This window comes from Daldinia childiae (genome assembly GCF_008694065.1).
Source record: "Daldinia childiae strain JS-1345 chromosome Unknown Scaffold2, whole genome shotgun sequence".
Classification (NCBI taxonomy): Eukaryota; Fungi; Ascomycota; class Sordariomycetes; order Xylariales; family Hypoxylaceae; genus Daldinia; species Daldinia childiae.
This window is the reverse complement of record NW_022984643.1, coordinates 3,353,117-3,373,000: the sequence shown is the minus strand read 5'-3', so window position 1 is coordinate 3,373,000 and position 19,884 is coordinate 3,353,117. Positions and strand designations below refer to the sequence as shown.

Sequence of the window (19,884 nt, the reverse complement as noted above, 5' to 3'; positions counted from 1 at the left end):
GCCCAATCTCATACCAGATATAGTTAGACCAACGTCACAGCATAACCGCCGCGTGGGAACCAATAGCTTCGGCAACGCAGGTCACGAGTCCACGGTCCTCGCCGCGTCTCGTACCCGACATCAAGCCGAATTGCCTCGCTAGGGATGGGGCACGACAAGGAATAGGGCATGGGCTACGAGGAAAACAATGCGATGTTTTATTCGGACTTAAACCCCGCAGCCCCAAATCTCCAACTTCTGCATCCCCGGGTTGGACGAAGATTGGACAAAAAGATGACATAGTCCCACAGATCCCAACACAAAGGAGACGAGGGGAAACGAGGGGGAGATGGCATCCTCATTGGTTAACCCCATGGTTCCTCCACAAAGAAAAAAAAAAGCTATCCACTAGAGGGGGGGAGACAGGGGAAGGTCAAGGTCTCACTATGTTATGTATGTACGCCAGCATGCGAGAAAAAGAAACCCACCACAAACAGGGATTAGTTTCTTGACACCCGTTGTTAAGTCCCGAGAGGCTCTCTTACATGCCACACCACTTAAAGACCAACCAAGCTCATCCGTGTACCTACATACCTACATACCTACTACTTTATTATAATTGTATTCGCTTTGAATCCCGTTTGGTTGGATTTGAGGCCTACTTAATAATTCATTCACATACCAATAATAACCCATTCCTATCTAACTACCTACCTACCTCCTAATGTAACCTAGAAAACTTTTCTCTTCCAGGAACAGCTAATACATAGCGGTGTAAACCCGGCACGCGAGACTTACAAGTTAGAATATATACATACTACAATTTAATTCGTCAGCGTTCTCTATATGCGCTCCAATCAGCGGCTCAGAAGAGATGGTGATTTTAGCTTCCATGTTGCCGCACGGATACTCTATTCCTCATTAGTTCGGTTAGTAGTGTAGAGGCGTCGATGAGTTTTGCGGCTGAGAGACGTCAGCGTCGTCGGACGTCGCTAGAGCAGGAGTCAAAGTGAAAGTGAAAGATGAAGAGCTATGACTTCTCACAACATTTTTTAACTCAAGTAAGAGTAGCTCGAGGAATACGCTAGGACTATACGATTATGACTCAGGAATCAAGTCGAAAACCCGAGAAGTTTAGTCTGCTCGAAGTACATTAGACAAAGAGAGCACACCTGGTATTGTCTTGGTCGACTCGACTAAGACAAGTAGACGAACTTGAACATGCCACCTAAATTCCAACCACATTCGGGTACACAGGTGAAAGGAGACCATATAGCTACTATCAAATAGACATATGAAATAGACATATTAAATAGCATAACTACTAGCAAAGCTATAGCTAAGAATTAAATAAGTGAATCTCGAGTCATCTCAAGATCTACTACCTTTTGAATAGATACCTCCTCCTAGTCAAGAACCGCATAACGAAAACACAAGTCCAACTAAATCACCGGGACCCCGGGTACACACGAACTTATTGTCATGTAAACCCCATTTTCATCTACTAAAGTAGGCACAATAATCAGGGGATCCCGAGGAAGAAAATAGCGACAAACCCCCATACGCCCCCCCAAACGCCTGCCTACCTCCCTCCCAACTTGCACAGCACAGCACAGCACATCACAGCGCCTATTACTCCGATCAGCTCTCTACCTTATCAGGATCCCTATACCAATTAAACTCCGAGTCATTCAGACACTCCCCTACAGTCACGGCGTGGTAACCCCGCTGGTACATAGTCTGGATCATAGCCGGGAGCAGCTTCAGCGCCGTCCACTGGCGGACATCATGCGCGAGCACGATATACGAGCCGTTGCCGTCTTCCCTAAGCGCGTCGTTGAACAGGCCGATCGACACCTCGATGTCCTTCTCGGTATTGTGCTTGTAGTCCTTGGTGTCGACGTTGTACATGATGACGTGGTACCCCAGCGCCCCGAGGTCTGCCATCTCGTCCGGGTCGCGCCATTCGCCGTACGGCGGACGCATGTACATCGGCGGCGTGTACATGATGTTGCGCAGCGCCATCTCGTTGTACACCATCTCCTTGAAGCGGCCCTCGCGCCCGATGTCCTCGAGGTGCTTGTGCGTCCACGTGTGCGAGGCGATTTGGTGGCCGCTCGTGCGCATACGTCTGATCAATTCTTCGTACTGCGAACCCTTGTCGATACGCCGGCCTAGGAACGGGTTGTTGCCCGTGACGAAGAACGTCGCCTTGACGTTGAGCCCGTCCAGCTGGTCCAAGATGTGGTTGGTCCAGAAATAGGGGCCGTCGTCGAACGTCAGCGCGATCTGTCCCGGGTTGGCGCAGGCGAAGATGGCCTGGCCGTAGGGGACGTCGCCGATGTGCGGACGCGACATGTTGAAGAGGGGCTTTCCGTCGGGGATATCGCTGTTTGGCACTGTTAGTCGAGATGTTGCTGGTGAGTGAAGTATGCAGAGGAAATACTTACTCGTCTCCTCGTGCAAGAACTGAAGGCGGATCATTATCGCGAGCCTTGGTTGTAACACTATTAACATTGCTTTGGGTATCATTTGCTATTACCATGATGGTACTGATAGTAAGAGCTATGACCATTAGGAGGAGAACGGCAAAGGCTATCGACTTCTTTGCCGTGTCGCCGTGCTTGTCGAAACCCATCTTGAATTGTTAATGTTTATTTGAAATTTGTAGGAAAAAAAAAATATTGTAAGCTTGTTGTTTGATCTTGGTCTTGGTCTGAAATGGAACAGGAGGGAGGACTGATATATATACGTGTTTTGGGCCAATATCTAAGAGTATGATATGTTGGGAACTGGGGGCTGTGCTACAGGCCTCAGACCTGTTAGTGAAAACCATACCGGTTTATAGATTTAGATAGAGTAAAGCACGACCAGTGGCCTTTAGGTTAGTCCATAGACCGAGAACATACCTAGGTAGCTAAGGTTTGATGAGGCTCGTGGGTCGCCTTTCCATAAGAAAAGTTAAACACTATGTACTGAGTTAATAGTATAAAGCTGAAGGTTAACTGTTTGGATACGTGACTCTAAGATGAGGCCTTTGCTGTGGCTAATAGGAACCATCAAGGTCATTCTGCTCTGCTTATAGGTCTATCTAGCTGAACGGAGATTTCGTTACTCTGGTCCTCACATGCTGAGTAATATATTAGATTAATCGACACACCTTCACACCTTTACACAGAACACAGATATTATTATATTTGATATATTGTATATTATAATTAAATTTTACTAGAGCCACGAAGTCTCTGGGGCATTGCGGTTAGGCCAATATATATAATTCTAAATCTAGGTACTTTTAATATGCCATAGTATCCATATCCGACAACTGTATATTTCTACCTTATCATGAACTGGTAGACGGATATGCGTATTAACACATTCGCTTTATTAGTAGACATCGAGCGTCTCGTAATCTCAACACTTACACCAAGTGCCACCTCAACTTTTGAGTTTTCGCAACGTCAGGCTGTAGGCCGTATATACTTTAAAAAAATTTGCAATGAAAGGGAATGGCAGGGATAGACTCCGACATGAGTAGAAGCCGTACGTCTATCAACCAACTTTTATGGACGAGAGTCCTTTTATCTCCTATAATTCGTAATACGAACTAGTTAAATTGGTGGGTGTCAGAGACGTGAGAATTGTCTATAGAAGTGTCTGTAGGAAGAATTATCGTAGGAATATTGTGTGTACGGGGGTTGTGTGAAGAAACATTGTGGGTAGGATGATGTGTAGGTGGTGGTAGTTGTAATATATCACCATCAATCCCACGTGCAGATGGGTCCGTAGGTAGTCCCTGAGGTATTTGCTGTATCGCCTCGCTGTCGACCCTGCAAGGAGTCGTACGGCTCGGGGTGGGTACCGTAAACGGTGTCCTGTAGACCTCTGGATGTAGCTGATTCTCTTCGTCAGGAATCATAGTGCCGAAAATCTTCTCGCTGTTATTGAGCGCATCCTGATAACGCTCTTGTTGTGCCTGCCAGTCTGGTTCCTCGGCTTCACCCGTCTCGGCGACTACCTTACGCGTCTTACCCCAACCGAAATTATCCATGTAGACACATGCGTATAGAGTGACGCAGATGTTGATAAAAGGACCGCAGGTTGTGAAGATGGCTAGACCTAAGAGGTATTGACCGCGCTCTAGCCAACTTTGGCACAGCCATACGGCCAAGCCAAGATAGTAGCAGAGGGGTACGATCATAATAGAAGCAAAAATCATGATAATCCAGAAAGGTTGGTCTATATAGTTGAATATTAGTATATGTTACTATGGTTAGATTCAAAATTGATAGCTGAGGACTTACGCATAAATGCGAACACCATACAAGCCAGACTCGCAATAACAAAAAAGTTGAGCGTCCATGTCAAGACGTTCGAAAGAGCGACAAGACGCTCCCATAGATTGAACTTATAATCGGCCTCCATTAGCAACATGAGATCGTTGCTTGTTGCGCCGAGTGTCCAGCGGCGCCGCTGGCTGAGGAAGACAGAGAGTGAATGTGGCACGTCAGTATAAGCGTACGCTCTTAGGGCCTGCCGTGTACGGGCCTTATGAAACTTCATAAGCATCAAGCAGACGTGGTTCCGGTCCTCAGACGCCGTGGCGCGGATACGTTTGATAATGCCATCTGTTGGCTTGGGATGGTAGCCGAATTCCTCGATGAGAATATAGTCGCCGCATGTCTCCTCGCAAACCCGAAGTAGCTGACAGCATCCCGGAAGACAAGAGACTTTCTTGGTGCAGAGACTTTGGTGAAGTCGCCGTAAGCCTTGAGCGATAGTATATTCGGCTGACTGGTATATAGACCACACGTTCCACTTATGGGTTGAAAAGTCTACCGAGACGTAGCCGCAGACGCCGACGGTTCCGGGATAATGACATTCTTCAACCAGATGACTGAGACAATCGTCCGCAAATATTGTATCGGCATCCATGCCGATTAATAGCTCGACATGGTTGATTCCCGCATCTTTAATCAGAAAGTCTGTCATTGCCCTAAAGAACTCAGGAGAGAAGACGACCTTCGGTCGCGTGTCGCGTAGGTTGAAGTTGTGCACGAAAGAACGAGCAACGATCAAGCTGTCTCGTTTGCCCTGATTCTGCTGCTTCACGATGCAGAAAAATGGCAAACCCTTATACATTCCTCTTGATATTTCCACATCCATGGACTGGCCGTCCCAGGCGACATATGCTGCGCGGATCATTCTTCGCTCGACTTTGTCGACAAAAATGTCTTCGTTGAGATAATCGCCTGTAGTTTTGTCCATACCAGGCCCTCGAACCTTGCCATCGCAAACAACCATGATCGCTTGCTTGTGATGACCGACGTTGACTTGATTGACAAGTGAGTCAAGCGACCTGCTGCATTCCTCATAAGTCTCATTGTAGCAGGGCATGAGTAGAACCATTTCCTCCGGGGTCTCGGGTATAACCTTTTTCGGTTTGAAGACCAGGTTCTTCAACGACCAGATAATGATATCGGCAATCATGACGCAGTTTAAGACGAGAGGCAATGAGATGAAAGGCAGGTATATGAAATAGAATCTGGGCCAGTACCAACTGGAAAAGATAAACATGAAGCTAACATGTGTTAGTTCCTTATTCGTAGTAAGATAGACGAATAACTTACTTTAGAGTGAATATGATAGATATCGCGAAATATTTGTGCCTGGCAACCTTCTTTTTACCCTTCTTTATGAGTTCGGGATCTATAGCCTCGGCAGCTATAGATGCAGCTGTCTCGTTAACCGACAGAGGAGGTAGACTCTCGAGTATGGCCGCCCGCTCTTCCTCAAGTGAGCCAGAATTGGATGTGGTTGTTGACGTGGTCCGTGACAGGTGGTTCTGATCTATGCCATGTTGTTTGGGTTTCAGGTCTGTTCCAATCGCAACATGGGCGCCGGTAGTTTTTCCAATTACAGGCGGAGCTTCCTGTTGGAAGTCAGCTCCCACCGCCTTTTCATTCTGAGTAGACTCTCGGGATGATCTAAGACTGATCGACTGTGAAGGACGGTTATGTCTATCTGAGAAGGGATTCTCTGAAGATGACGAATTCGTTCCTCCATCTGTACTTGGATTGCTCTCCACCTATTTGCTGTTAGTGACATTCGATAGAAGAAGCGGCTAACTAACTCTTGTAGTACGGTTAAAGAAGACCATGATGTTTTCTCCCTGGCGTAGCCGCCGTGGTGAACCGATAGGTCACTAGTACCGACGATTGGCAATATAATGAACGGGAAGACACTGCGTCCGCGTTCTGAATAGACCTGTCGAGAAGCTCGTAGCTCGGCACCAACGAAACAAGTGGTTTGAGTTGAAGAGACGAAAAGGGTTTCGAGAGCGAGTGACACCAAACGCCCTGGCTGTCTTTTAATGAATGACTAATGAAGTCTCCTGCAGCTTCCTCAAGGCAAGAGAGTCAAGGGGAGCCAAATTTCATCTAGGAACAACTAGCTCTATGTATTCTTCTATAGCCCCTACCCCTCTGACGTCTTATGGTCGTCAGAGGCCGAGAAGCGGAATATCAGAATACGAAGAAACTTCAAGATGATGTTGATGAAGTTGCTATTTCGCAAGCCAAGAATACAGTGATTCAGTTGAGCTTCGGGCTGGATCCCGACATAGTGTCTAGGGTGGTGACCGTGTTTATTGAAAATTTCTAAACCTCTAAGATCTAGAGAACTGGCCGGACCCGCCATCTTTTTACGGGTAACATATCCACACAGACCTATGCATGTACTTGCGTAGACAAGCTTCGTGGCGAGAGACTTGAGTTTCTGACTGTAGTTAGACTCGCGGGGTTCAGATAGTCGCATTGACCTATGCAACACGCTCTATAATAGGCTTCCATAATACCGGAGACCAAAATTCAGACGGTGGCTCCGTAAGAGATATCATATCGTGTCTGCTCGAGTCAGGTAGTTAGGCCAGAATCTTCAGTAGTTCTCGACCTCAGATCCATAACAGACGACTAGCAGATCAAGCGTATGTATAGCCCCAAAGATGTGAATAATGCTAGCGTTATCATAGATGACCAGTCGCATCGATTCAAAATAGAATAAGCGAAGAGAGGAGACCCCAGACCCACGTTCAGCCTTAGCGGTAAAATGGGTATATCTGATCATGCTAGAATGATTTTAAGTTGAGTCCCTGGTGAGAACATATAATTTCAATCCGAGCCAATGCTCGTGCTCTAACTCTCTGGACACTTAGGTACCTAGGTAGGCTTCGGAACTCAAAAAAACTGCTGTGCTCAGGGCCTGGCCGAATTACATAAACCGCTTTGTCAGGAACCGTAATGGTTGTTGTGAACTTAGTATCTTTGTCGGAATATTTGATTTGCAGGGAGCCAATAGCTGGTTCGGCCGGTCGATTAGCCGTGTGCGGCTCTATGTAGATCATCTGCATAGGGACGGGACTCGATAGGATAGCCTTGGTTCTACAGTTAGCTTGCTGCCCCTTGCCCTGTGCCCTTACTAGTGTAAATAGTGTAGACCCCAGATCTAGGACGACACTAACGATGTCGAGATGGAATAACTGAGAGGTTGATCGCGACGCAATGACTCGCGAACACAAGCACCCCACCTATTAGACCTAGAACATAGATATTATTCTCAGCATTGGTACGTCACTCTTCGGGCTGGATGGGGCGAAACTCTGTATGTAGTCTGATTGGACTCGGCCGAATCCGTGCCCATCAGGCTGGGTAACTTTCGTTATGTCGGGTCTGAGCTAAAGAAAGCAACTGCTCTAGATCGATCGCATATTGCACGTACGTACGCTTGTATGAAGTAAGTTTGTATGCAATAGAATAGACAATTGTTGAGAAAAGAAGGTTACATTTGTCCTATGCTCGAGTCAGGCGTAGTGGTTGAACACAAAGATCCAATACGTTATATTCTGCCTCGAATCTCTTGTTTCGATCAGAATATATTTCTTCGTTATCGACCTACTTTCGCTTAGGTTCTCTCATTGTGACAACTTCTACTTCTCGGTGTTTTCTAGTTAGAGAAAGCTCCTCTCGCTTCTCTTATAGTTGACAAATCCACTCGTTTTATTATTTGCATCATGCAAAATTCCAATATGCATCCTCTTCTTATTGACGATGTCATGCAAGAGATTCGAGCAGCTTTCCCTGTTCGAGAACCTCCCCTGACCGTAGACCTCTTCGGTCAGAGCAACAAGCCGAGCCAGGAAACTTCGCCGCCCAGAACTCCTCAAGTTGACACTTTTAGCGAAGTTGATAGGCTGCAAAACTTGGGTCTAGTCCGCTCTGACAGAATCGATGATAATGAGGAGCCTCTTGTGGCTGTCATCGGGTGCGGATATGTTGGAACACAGCTCATCGGCTCTTTTTCGAGTCATTACGACGTGCTGGGTTTCGACGTATCAAAAGAGCAACTCCGAAGACTAGAAGAGGAGTATGGAGGCGAGGAAAGTCGGGTGTCTTTCACCCTCGATCCTCGGAACCTCTCCAAGGCTACCCACTTCCTGATTTCAGTGCCAACGCTTCTCAAAGCTGACAAGACAATCGACACGTCATATGTCAGAAGTGCGTTAACAAACGTGCGAAAATATGCTCGGCCAGGATCAACAGTGGTGATAGAAAGCTCTGTTGCCATCGGAATGACAAGGCAGCTACTCGGCCCCTTAGCTAAAGAGAAAGGCTTTTTCGCGGGCATGTCTCCAGAGGTACGTTAGCAATATCACGATATTCAGTAAACCTACTAACAGTTTTGAAGAGAGTCGACCCTGGACGAACTGACCCGCCCATGCACACAATTCCCAAGGTCATATCCGGATTAGACGATGTTGTGCCCGGATCTCTTGCCGCAATTACCCGTTTATATTCGCGTGTATTTGACTCCATCGTTCCCGTATCAACACCGGAAACGGCAGAAATGACCAAACTATATGAGAACTGCCAAAGGATGATCGCCATCACGTATGCTAACGAGATGGCGGATGCTTGCGTTGGCCACGGCATTGACCCTTATGAGGTATGCAGAGCGGCATCAACCAAGCCGTTCGGTTATACTCCGTTCACTCCCGGTCTTGGTGTTGGAGGCCACTGCATCCCAGTCAACCCGTACTACCTCATGGCCAACAGCTCATTCCCTCTTTTGAAGATGGCAACTGAAACCATGTGGCAACGACCGGAGAAGATCGGGCAAAGAGCTTTGGATGCCCTTTTCCGGGAGGCACCGCACAATGCCTCAACTCAAACTCCCGCCAATGACGAGAACACTTATCTTAGTAACAAGTCCGACTTCGAACACATCGAGAGTACTGATACCTCATCACGGATATCACTTTCAGAGAAAACATCCAGCTTATTCCGACCTCGAGTACTAGTTGTCGGAGTAGGATTTAAAGTTGGCCAGTCTCATCTTAGCAACTCACCGGGGCTGAAGCTTATTCAAACTCTCTCTGACTCGGGGCGAGTCGATGTTATGTTTGCCGATGCATTGGTAGAGCAAAGTGCTATCCCTCATATTCCCCGTCTAGATATGAGTGACTGGAACAAGTCAAGCCTCGAAGGGTTCGACATGATTATCGTCTCTTTCAAGCAAAAAAATATGGATTTCAAGGTTCTCGACGAGGTTCAAAATGTTCGGGTCGAAATGTGGTGCCCATAGATGCCTGGATGCATCCCGACTCAAGACAACAAAGAAAAGGTGTTGCACCTATGAGCTATTAAACGGGTACTAGAAAAATCATGATTGATGATGAGTTGTGGAGCATTGTGCTAAGACAAGATCAAAGGTTGGATGGGCATGTTATTCATGCATAAATGGAGTTACACCTGGTATAATTGCATATCTATCAAAGGGTATCCATCTGAGCAAGCGAAAAGTTGGAGGATTTGGGGTGGTTCAAATGAAATGACTCGGTTAATTGGGTATTGGAGTTTTATATAATTGCTTTTAAGAATTGAACCCCTCTTTTACAGAATTTACAAAATTATTTCTAGCAATTAACCGCCATTTATATCATCAGCCTTACGTGTTTTTGCATAACCACTCGAATAATAATCTCCTTTTTAATATCATTAACAACGTCGCGATTTATGGAGCAGATCAATTTCTAAACTTGTAACTATTATTAACTATAGTTATATTAATTTATCGCATGCTTATACAGCCCGAAATTATTGTCTTATTTTCGCTATGACAAGAAAGACAGCAAGTCGCAACCGGTAATATTGAAGATGAATATTGAAAGTGTAAGGCCTCCCATCACCAACTGCAATAAGAAACCACAAGGCTTTTATTCCCTGTTGGGATAACCCTAACTACATCAAACTCAAACTTTCCGCAGTGTCCAGAAAAGATGGTATTAGCCGCTGGCTAGAATTGAGACATTTGTCATGGATCAGAAACATTCGGCTTGAACTTTAAAATTCAATAGGATGTTTGTATGTACATAATGTACCTCCTAATGTACCTACTTCCTCCAAAATACGAGTCCTCGTGTTACTCGAGGTAAGTACACCGATTAATTACCTAAGGTATAGCCACATCAAGGATGCAAGCTCTTCTACACAACATCATCAACTTGGTTAACTCATCCTCATTTAGCTCGAGCATATCAAAAACTAAATAGCTTCACCCCTATAAGTCTAACCTATACCTGAGATCACTCTCTATAATATTAATTAAATCTTATTTTCTTCCTACTACCCTGTCCCTAACCAAGTATATGCCTATGTTTCCGCTATTTACCTCTAAAGCTTCCGTTATGTCTTCTAACGAAGCTCTCATCAATGCCGTATATTATCCCAGCTGGCGAGTCTATAAGGGCTTTCCCCCTTCATCTCTTCAGCTAGATTGCGTCAACCAGATTTTCTATGCCTTCGTCCGGCTAAACGAAGATGGAACCCTCAAACTATTGGACGAGTTTGCAGACTTAACCAAAGACGTCGACGGGGAGAAGGGCTGCCTCCGTGCGCTGGCCAAACTAAAGCAGCAAAAGCCTGATCTCAAAACTCTAGTATCAATCGGTGGTGGTAGCGGCAGCGCCGAGTTTCCCGCCATGGCCGCGCACGCTACCCATCGGAGTACGTTTGCGAGGTCCTGCAAGGAATTCGTAGAGCAGTACCAATTCGACGGCGTAGATATTGACTGGGAGCACCCGACAACACCAGAAGCAGGTAAAAATTATATTGCCGTACTCCGCGCCCTGAGAGAAGTGCTACCCTCGCCACGGTACCTCCTCACTACAGCCCTACCGACTGGTGAGTATTGCCTGAAGAATATCGACATGCGCGCAGCGGGGAAACTCCTCGATAGTCTGAATCTAATGGGCTACGACTTCAATGGCCCATGGACTGATGTATCAGGCCACCATGCACAGCTCTTACCTCAACCAGGCTTACAAGAGCATATATACCCGGCCCTGAGGAATTCATGCCACCGCGGTGTTGAGTACCTAGCGTCACGAGGCTTCCCAGTTCGCAAAATTGTGCTGGGTGTGCCAGTATACGCAAGGTCTTTTGCTGGAGCTCGTGGGGTTGGGCAGCCCTTCAAGTCAGCTGCAGAGGTTGACTACAATGATCTTCCATGCGAGTGGATCAGGGATGCAACTGTTGATCATCATGTAGTGGCTGCAAGCTATGTTGACCGTGCAGGTAAGGGGTTTGTTAGCTTTGACGTCCCGGAAACAGTAAGACGGAAAGCTGAGTATGTGAGGAGAAAGGGGCTGGCTGGGTTGTTCTACTGGACTGGTGTTGGTGATGTTAAGGGCCCTGAGAGCCTGGTTCGGGCTGGATATGAAGAGCTTAGTAGGGGGTAATCATTGAGGCTTGTGTGGTTGTGATGAAGGTATGTCAGTGTCCAAATAGCTCTTCCAAGTATATTCAATTCAAGGTGTAGTTTGTCACTTTAATTACAAACTCATATAAAATTTGGCATAGCCCTTGATCTAAAATATTTTGGTTTAATCTAGACATAGAGACAGAAGTATTAGCTTAGGGGTATGACCTATTAGGAATAGAGAAAGGGATCTGTTACACTTACGGCAATAGGACATAGGTACCTAGGTATGTTTGCCTTTACAGCAAGTAGAGAAAAGCACAAACTTGCAGCATGGACCTGATGTGTTGTTAAATAATTTCGCGTCCTATAAATTTTATGTTTTGTCCTATTAGTTAGCGCCCTTGTCAAGATATGTTAATGTCATGTCACGTCTAAGACCCAGCACGAAGCTCAAAGGCAAATGATTTGTGCAAATTGTAGTATCTACCTGGTGGTATCTACTCTGACTACTTGCTAACTAGTTGCCAATAATTGAATGCGTCCGTAACGAAACAAGATGCAAATGTGAATGCCGTGTCAATGCCCTTTTTTTTTTTTTACATTTTCTCACTCCTTATTTTTACTTGTGCGTGTGCGTGTGCGTGTGATCTTTTCGTGGTCCATAATGCCTGCCTATCCGCACGTGCTAAGTCGAAAAACGCAAACCGCAAAAGTCAGTCCAAAAAGTTGTGCCTCGTAGTTACGATCATGATCATGATCATCAGCTGCATCGATACCGAAATGGGAAATCCTCGTCGCAATGCAAACCCGCCTGGAAATGCCAGTATCGAAATGTTTCCTTACGGGATCAGCTGCAAAGCTCGATCTGGAGAATCGAGGTAAACGAGCGTAGAATCATGATATGATGGTAAGGAGAATCAATGTTGCAATCTATTCCGATAACGAAAAGTGTTAGTAGGCTCTTTCAGTAAGAAATGGCATTATGAATAAAAACGTACAGCACAAGGGAAATACAGGACATACCTATTCGATCGGCTGACGGTCCTCAGGCTTCACGCGGCTTGCAATGTAGCCACCCTTGAACATGTGGGTCTCGTCAGCAGCTTTCTTGTCTTTCTTGCCTACGCTACCGGCTGACTGCTTTCCCTTCTTCTCGACGGGCTGATCCTTCTTCTTTAGGTCATCAGTGATGTACAGAGGCGGTGCGGCGTGAGAAGACGCGGCAAAGCCATCTTCTTTCGGGGAACCCAGAGAGACCCAGTGGGTACCGCTGGCAGAACGCTTGATGCCAGTGCCAGTGTAGGGGAAGGTGATCGGCTTCCAAACGGAGCTGCTGGCAGTGCCGGGGACGGCAGGTCCCTTCTCAGAGGGGTTCTTGTATTTGTCAGGCTTCGACATGGCGTCGTTGGCCTCAGTGGTGTCAGCGGCCTTAGTGTCGGCGGCCTTGGTGTCGGCGGCCTTAGCGGCAGCAGCAGCGGCAGCCTCAGCCTGTTGCTCCTTCAAAGAAGTGTAAGTATATAGTCTTGATAACGTAGTTTCCTGAAGATAGAAAATAAACTCGGAGACTATGCTTTCAATATGGGATAGACTGAAAGGAGATAGTAGTAGTTTGATAACACATGTGCTGTTAATATGAAATAGTCTCGAGGTAAAGAAGTACAATGGTTTCTAACTTTGACCATCATGCTGTCGCCGACATAAGGGGGGGAAGTTATGTCAAAGGGGGTGGTAAGTAGATAGAAAGGACGATAAACGTGAAGACGTAAACAAAAAATGGGAGGCGAAAGAGGAAATTCAGGCAGCTAGAATAAAGAAAGCCGCGACATGTTGCAGTATAGACGCGTCAAGATGAATACTGCTGGATCTGACAAGTAAATTAAACGTCAACATACCTGTCTCTTTGCCAGAAGAAAGGCCAACTTAGGAAAGCATCCAGACATCTTGACGAGAATGAAGATGTTAGACGGTTAGATTGGATAGAATTCTAAGAGGTGCTGGAAGTTCGATGATGTGGTGAGGAATTTGCGGATGTTGTGGTTGCGGGCGAGGAAATATTTATGAAGTGTGCGGGTTGAAAAAATTATTAGTAAATCACCTGGCCCGGAGCGACAGTGACTACGGTGATACTAATCGATACAATAAAGTCTAATCAGTTAATACGTGTTTGGAAGGTGCATCGGTACCTTGGTACTGAGCCCCCTTAAGTCTTAGGCGAGATGATAGAGTGGTTTACTGATTAGAAGCCTAACTTTGCATGCACGAACGGCAACGGCATGGTACGTGACAACCTGTAACAAACAAAATAGCTACCTGCCTACAGAAGGTACGGGATACAATCACTTTTATTACCACACACATTGTTCATAAGTCAGCTCACTTGCTCAATGAATTCCAAATTTAGATACCTATAATTGACTAATAGCTAATACAGGCGATACACTCACGATTAGACTAGAGTGTTATATTACTGCCTAGACCGCTAAGATACCCAAAACGAAGAATTCGTAGATGTATCAGTGGTTTAGTTTTAGCTATGCTCGTAGAATTTTTGTAAATGGAACATGATTGTTGATTTAAGAATAACTAGGTAATTCACTACAATTCTCCCTAGGTACCTATTAAATGGGGTATATTAAAATCTAAATTCCTAGTACAACAAAATCTGGTATATATAAATCATATATTCTATAGCTATCATAAAGTGACAACTTCCTGTTCAGGGGCAAAAAGGGGCTAGATCAAGTTGAAGGTTAGAGGTATCACGTGAAAAGGTGACATTCTGTAACCCCCAAGTTTAAGACCCCTGTAGGTCTGCCGGGTATGAAGGTTGGGACTAAAAGTCTTGTACATCTAAGCTTGGCAAAACCACGTGCAGGAAAAAAAAGAGACTGTACAGTTTTATTCAAGCCTCGCTCAAGATACCTATTAATACGGTTGCTTTATTGTATACCCGCCCTGGTAGAAGAACCCGCCGATACAAGCTAAAGAGAGAACGGCATATGGCAGGTCAAGTTCAATGACGGACCAAACCCAGAGACAGCCTAAAGGTGGTGATTGTTTCATAACAGCGAGATAGCTATACCTATTCGAAATATGAACTAAATAGCAACCGGAAGTAACACTCGCAGTGAGGAAGAGTATTTGCCGTAGAGGATACTGAAATCTCACAGGTAGTCCAGGTACAAAAGATGGAGCCGAGACGTGTGGATGAAGTACATAGATGAGCAAGAAGAACACTACATTTATTAATTCAGCCCAATATAAAGTTGCTTTACTATTGCGAGGGAAACTTACCAATAGATGCTTGTACTGATCGAATTATGATCTGAGGCCATATGATGGAGATCGCATATTGATGCTGAACGAGCACATCGAGAGTGAAATGTAGCATAGACAAACTAATGCTCCAGAGAATAGCTTCTAATACCCTATCGGCTGTAGACGACAAGATGTCGTCCCCATCATCCGACTCGTCATCGGAATCACGATGTTTCGCATTCTTCCTCTTCTGCCTCTCAGCTTCCTCGAAGAGGTTGCGGTCCTGAGCAAGCTTTAGTAATGTGTCCTCGCTGGGAGCGGCGGTTCGATCGGGATGAGATAGCTTAATCCCTTCCGCCGCCTTTTTTTCTTTTCGAGTTCGAACCATGGCGAAGAGTTGACGGAATTGTAACTTAGGATTAATAAATATTTAAGAGGTTAAGCTGCTAGGTATATGTAGTTGCGTGTTAGTGATACGACGTAAAAAATTATGTACATGTACGATTATAAGGGTTAGCTCCCGTCCTGCCGCCATGAGCTTGAGGTGTTTAGTAAGCTCGACAGGGATTCGAGTAGCCAATGAATAGCTGTAGAATCCATATTTTATATGCACTAACTAGATATACGAATCAGCCTATGCAACAATTGATAATCAACCTTCAAAGAGGTGCAACAGAGGGGCTTCTTTTCCTCTTAATTTCATCCAACATGAATCTCGGTTTAAGTCCATCGTCACTTTCTCAGGCCATCCGATAGGGTTAAGAACGGGTAATGCTTCAGATCCAAGCCTGAACTTGTCTGGTTCAATATCCCCGGATTTTCCTAGGCAATCTGGCAATATATGGCCTAGGTTCCTAGATTAGTTGTGACCGCTTTCTCTATATATTGTACCATCTACTCTTATACATTACTCTTATAGACGAAAGGCAAATCACCAACGACGACACCGAGCTACCAAACAGCTACAACATGCCGCTCCCATCCCTATCGACCCTCGGCATCCTCGCCGTCATCCTTCCGCTCCTATACATCTACACAGCATCAGTATCGCAGACACGCCTACCAATGCTACGCGGCAAGCGTATCTGCCTGCTGATCGCCCACCCGGACGACGAAGCCATGTTCTTCGCGCCTACCGTTCTAGCCCTCACCCGCCCCGAACACGGCAACCACCTTAAGATCCTATGCCTAAGCTCCGGAAACGCCGACGGCCTCGGCGAGACACGCAAGAAGGAGCTCGTCAAGAGCGGCATGTTATTAGGTCTAGCCCGCGAGGATGATGTCCTAGTCTACGATAGCCCGTGAGAGACTACCCGTCCTATACATGCATAATACAGTAACTAAAGCTAACACCCTCCTCCCAGTGACTTCCCGGACTCCATGACCACAACCTGGGAATCCTCCAAAATCTCCGCCCTCCTAAGCAGCGCCTTCGCGCCCCGCCTAGCCACACAAAAGTCCTCCTCCGAGAACCTAACCGCTCCAAACGCCACCATCGACGCGATCATAACCTTCGACTCCAGCGGCGTATCCTCGCACCCAAATCACATATCCCTATACCACGGCGCGTGTGCCTTCGTCTCCTCGCTAACCCGGGGCAAGCCCGGCTGGGCATCTCCCGTAGACTTATACACGTTGACCAGCGTGAGCTTCCTACGCAAGTATACCGGGTTCCTAGATATTTTCGCGACTGTCATGTCGCTTGCGCTTGCCGGGCCTGGCGGTGTTAATAAGAAGAGCGATAAGGGAAACCCGGGTGCTCTAGTTAGCGTGAGCGCGCTGGCCGGTGGTCGGGAGAGCTACGGGACGGCGCGCCGGGCTATGACGGAGGCGCATAAGAGCCAGATGGTCTGGTTCCGGTGGGGTTGGATCGCGCTGAGCCGGTACATGTACATAAATGACCTGAGGTTAGAGAAGGTTAAATCGTAACCATCCTCTATGTCGTTACCAATGATTAATATTTAATATATGTGAAAATAACATGCATCGGTCTCATACTACGAGTCATGTTTCACCATGAAGCGAAGAATATATCTTTGTAAATTACGCATGTTCAAAATCCCGCCAGAAGGGTTGTATATATGTTATCGCCGCTGCTGGGGTATAGCAAAAACAGCGGTGGTGTAAATACGAAATAAATATATCGTGGGTATAATAATACAGATACAGACAAAACGGCTGCTTTTAATAAAAGTCGTCATCATCATCATAAGTATCCACCTCTAGCGGCTCCGGCAACTCCTCGCTAGACTCGATTTCAGCCATTGATTCCTCTGACTCCTCTACTTCTTCTTTGATAGCCGGCCTTTCCCAGGATTTCGGCAGCTTCGCCCGGGACGTGGTCGTAAGGAGAGTCTCGAGGTCAAAGTGAGATATCGGCTTTCGGCCCGCCAAGGTATTTCGAGACCTAGTGGCGTGTTTCTTCGTTGTTGAGTTTAGGTACACGACCTCGCCCAACTTAGTCTTCACCTGTATGGTGATAGGAAGTTGTTCGACAGGGACTAAGCGCTGCGGTTCCCGGAGAGGGTCGAAGAGAGTGACGTATCCGTCAGACGTGCGATAAAAGACCGGGTTTGGCATAAAAGTCTTGAACTCGCTAATGAAATTCGGGACGGCTACGGCTACAAGCGGGTTCGTAGGGTTGAATGCATGTACGTTGGCAAGGAACTGTCGACACCATGTTTGGATGGCGTACCGCATAGTCGCCTTCTTAAACCGAGCCCGTTGGTACCGATGCACTGTCTCGCTACTACGCACCCCATTCTCGTTAATCATTTGGGTGTACTCAATTACCGCGTCCCTATACTCTTGGTTTTGAATGTTGTATAAATCAACTGCCTCCCTCATGTATGGGATGAATCTGCCGAACTGATTCCGCGCTATAAGATTCCGAATGAGTATATTGTAGTGGTCGAAGCTGGGTTGTATATTATACGGCTCAGAAACCATCATATCCCAGATGAACTCTACTACTTTTGCGTTCGGTACTTTAGAAAACATATTGGCCGCCTTCCATCCCCTAGACAGCGGTACAGAGCCCATAATGTAGGTCCACTCCATGAGGTCTTTCCATATAGACGCAGGGATAGGAATTCGAAAGGTCACTGATAGATGTTGGACCAGCTGTAAGGCAAGAGGGATCTCTGCATTTGAACCATATGTCTCCACGATGGCTTCCATAAGAAGCACAGTAGGTTTCACACGGCTGTGGCCTTGGCGTATGTCAGTTGCCATGCTGTGGGTTATATTACCTATCTTAATGCCGAAATGACGATCTAATATATTAGCACTAATAAATTGTAAAGACCCGGCCCGTCCAAAGGCAACCATCAAGGCACATGCTAAAGATTCGGTCATGTAGGTGCCACGACTATGAATCCAGAAGTAAAGTCTCCTAGCCGCGTTATCTTTCCTCATCATTCGTATCAAGTCTTCGGCATGCTTGGTGTCCTTGTTGAGTCCGAAATACAGCTTCTTGAGTCGGGTATTGTATCTAAGGTAATCCATCTTTCGAATCTGTGCCCAGTGAAGGATAAATTTGGAGTTATGTAAACTTCGGCTAGTGACCATCCTTTTGGTTTTATCGTAGCCTGTATATAAAGGGTTGGTGAGGAAGCGTGCGGAAACAAACTCGGCATATATCCCACTTTGCCTCCAACTTGTAGTCTGGGTACGGACCATCTCATTCCATATCCATTTTACTCCCGCAGGGTCTACAGCAGCACCTGCACACCTAACTAGGTAGATGTACTCTTCTGCCTGTAGAATACCGCCTGAGGCTTTCAACGCAGACAGAAGAACTAGCATTTGGCGTAGTAGCTTCGAATATAATTTTCGTACTCCCCAAAGGTCAATAGTGGCTCCTAAATTTAGCATCTGGTACGCTCCAGCAGATATGTGTGTTTGGCTCGTTGGATCGGCATCCTTAGCAACAACAAATGGGTCCAAGGCTCGGAGAAGCTCGGTGAATGTAGTTCTAGGAAGTGAAGCAACGGCTGCATGAAGCTCAGCTTCTTTCATGGATGTTATTTGTTCGAGATAAATAAGTAGTCTCCGGGTGTCTTTTTGTCGCATTGCCTCAAGAGCTCTTTTAAACGGGCCAGGTAATATTACACCAGGGGTTTCATCATTAGAAATAGGACTGCTATAGCCAGCTTTAGTTTGTGGCTTTTTTTCAGTGTGGTTGAGAAGGTCACTGAAGAATTTGAAGTCCTCGCTTGAAACGGCATTGGAGGAATGGACTGCCGTTGCAAGGCCACGTGTAGGGCTGTATATATTCTTACACGGAAAAACACTGTTAGTATCTATAAGAGAGAGTAATCCAGAAGATCGACTTTGATAGGGGCTAATAAACTTCGAACAAGCTCCTTTAAGAGGTTTATAAGAGAAGGCTCGGTGCCGGCCGAACGACACCGTCAAAGTGCTGGGGGGCATTATGAGAGCTATTGAGTACTATCATGACCGGTGTGAACAGGCTACTGACTCAGGAGAGTCAGATAGATAAATAGACCAAACGTGATTTGCGGGGAACTTTGATAATTGAAGCTGTGTTGGGTTGGATTTGCCCAGTTATGGAATTATGGAATTATGAAGTATGTGGAGTTGTGGATATAGTGGAGTATTTCCCCGTAAACTCTAATTTAGTGTGATAGTAGTGGGTATGGAGAACTACACTAACAGTAAAAATATTTTGTAGTGATTTTACAGTGGTCATAGCTTCTACAGATGTAAGTACCTAAGTATTTGTGGCTGTTAGATTATATTAGGTAAGCCTTCTTTTTATGGGTTTGCCAAGCCCATCACTCTTTCACTAGCAATTATTGAATTATTGCACCAAGTTCCATTCTACAAAGCTGCGAACATCGAATCGAATCATCTAATCTTCATATA

At 46.0% G+C, this 19,884-nt stretch overlaps 7 protein-coding genes across 8 annotated transcripts; 3 read left to right on the top strand and 4 right to left on the bottom strand.

Annotated features, from left to right (window-relative positions):
• Positions 1-1,620: 1,620 nt before the first annotated feature.
• On the bottom strand, positions 1,621-6,795 carry GL218_01839 (Chitin synthase 6; the record flags this gene model as incomplete). 2 transcript variants are annotated; one of them, XM_033578323.1, is made up of 6 exons in its annotated part: positions 1,621-2,368; positions 2,430-2,617; positions 3,842-4,218; positions 4,284-5,560; positions 5,610-5,829; positions 6,708-6,795. In XM_033578323.1, the coding sequence occupies 6 exons, from the start codon at positions 6,793-6,795 to the stop codon at positions 1,621-1,623; spliced, it is 2,898 nt and encodes a 965-aa protein (XP_033438697.1). The 2 variants fall into 2 exon arrangements, with proteins under 2 accessions (XP_033438697.1, XP_033438698.1); XM_033578322.1 differs by lacking the exons at positions 1,621-2,368; positions 2,430-2,617; positions 3,842-4,218 and having other exon boundaries at positions 4,234-5,560.
• A 1,252-nt stretch (positions 6,796-8,047) lies between these two features.
• On the top strand, positions 8,048-9,618 carry GL218_01838 (UDP-N-acetyl-D-glucosamine 6-dehydrogenase; the record flags this gene model as incomplete). Its single annotated transcript, XM_033578321.1, has 2 exons — positions 8,048-8,671; positions 8,722-9,618. 2 exons carry the CDS (start codon positions 8,048-8,050, stop codon positions 9,616-9,618), a joined length of 1,521 nt encoding a protein of 506 aa, XP_033438696.1.
• Positions 9,619-10,681: 1,063 nt separating this feature from the next.
• On the top strand, positions 10,682-11,773 carry GL218_01837 (Chitinase 1; the record flags this gene model as incomplete). The annotated part of the gene is made up of 1 exon (XM_033578320.1): positions 10,682-11,773. One exon carries the CDS (start codon positions 10,682-10,684, stop codon positions 11,771-11,773), a length of 1,092 nt encoding a protein of 363 aa, XP_033438700.1.
• Positions 11,774-12,759: 986 nt separating this feature from the next.
• Positions 12,760-13,676, bottom strand: GL218_01836 (uncharacterized protein; the record flags this gene model as incomplete). Its single annotated transcript, XM_033578319.1, has 2 exons — positions 12,760-13,194; positions 13,629-13,676. The coding sequence occupies 2 exons, from the start codon at positions 13,674-13,676 to the stop codon at positions 12,760-12,762; spliced, it is 483 nt and encodes a 160-aa protein (XP_033438699.1).
• Positions 13,677-14,661: 985 nt separating this feature from the next.
• On the bottom strand, positions 14,662-15,382 carry GL218_01835 (uncharacterized protein; the record flags this gene model as incomplete). The annotated part of the gene is made up of 2 exons (XM_033578318.1): positions 14,662-14,972; positions 15,031-15,382. The coding sequence occupies 2 exons, from the start codon at positions 15,380-15,382 to the stop codon at positions 14,662-14,664; spliced, it is 663 nt and encodes a 220-aa protein (XP_033438702.1).
• A 581-nt stretch (positions 15,383-15,963) lies between these two features.
• GL218_01834 (putative N-acetylglucosaminyl-phosphatidylinositol de-N-acetylase) lies at positions 15,964-16,923 on the top strand (the record flags this gene model as incomplete). The annotated part of the gene is made up of 2 exons (XM_033578317.1): positions 15,964-16,295; positions 16,359-16,923. The coding sequence occupies 2 exons, from the start codon at positions 15,964-15,966 to the stop codon at positions 16,921-16,923; spliced, it is 897 nt and encodes a 298-aa protein (XP_033438701.1).
• A 255-nt stretch (positions 16,924-17,178) lies between these two features.
• Positions 17,179-19,014, bottom strand: GL218_01833 (uncharacterized protein; the record flags this gene model as incomplete). Its single annotated transcript, XM_033578316.1, has 1 exon — positions 17,179-19,014. One exon carries the CDS (start codon positions 19,012-19,014, stop codon positions 17,179-17,181), a length of 1,836 nt encoding a protein of 611 aa, XP_033438704.1.
• Positions 19,015-19,884: the final 870 nt, after the last annotated feature.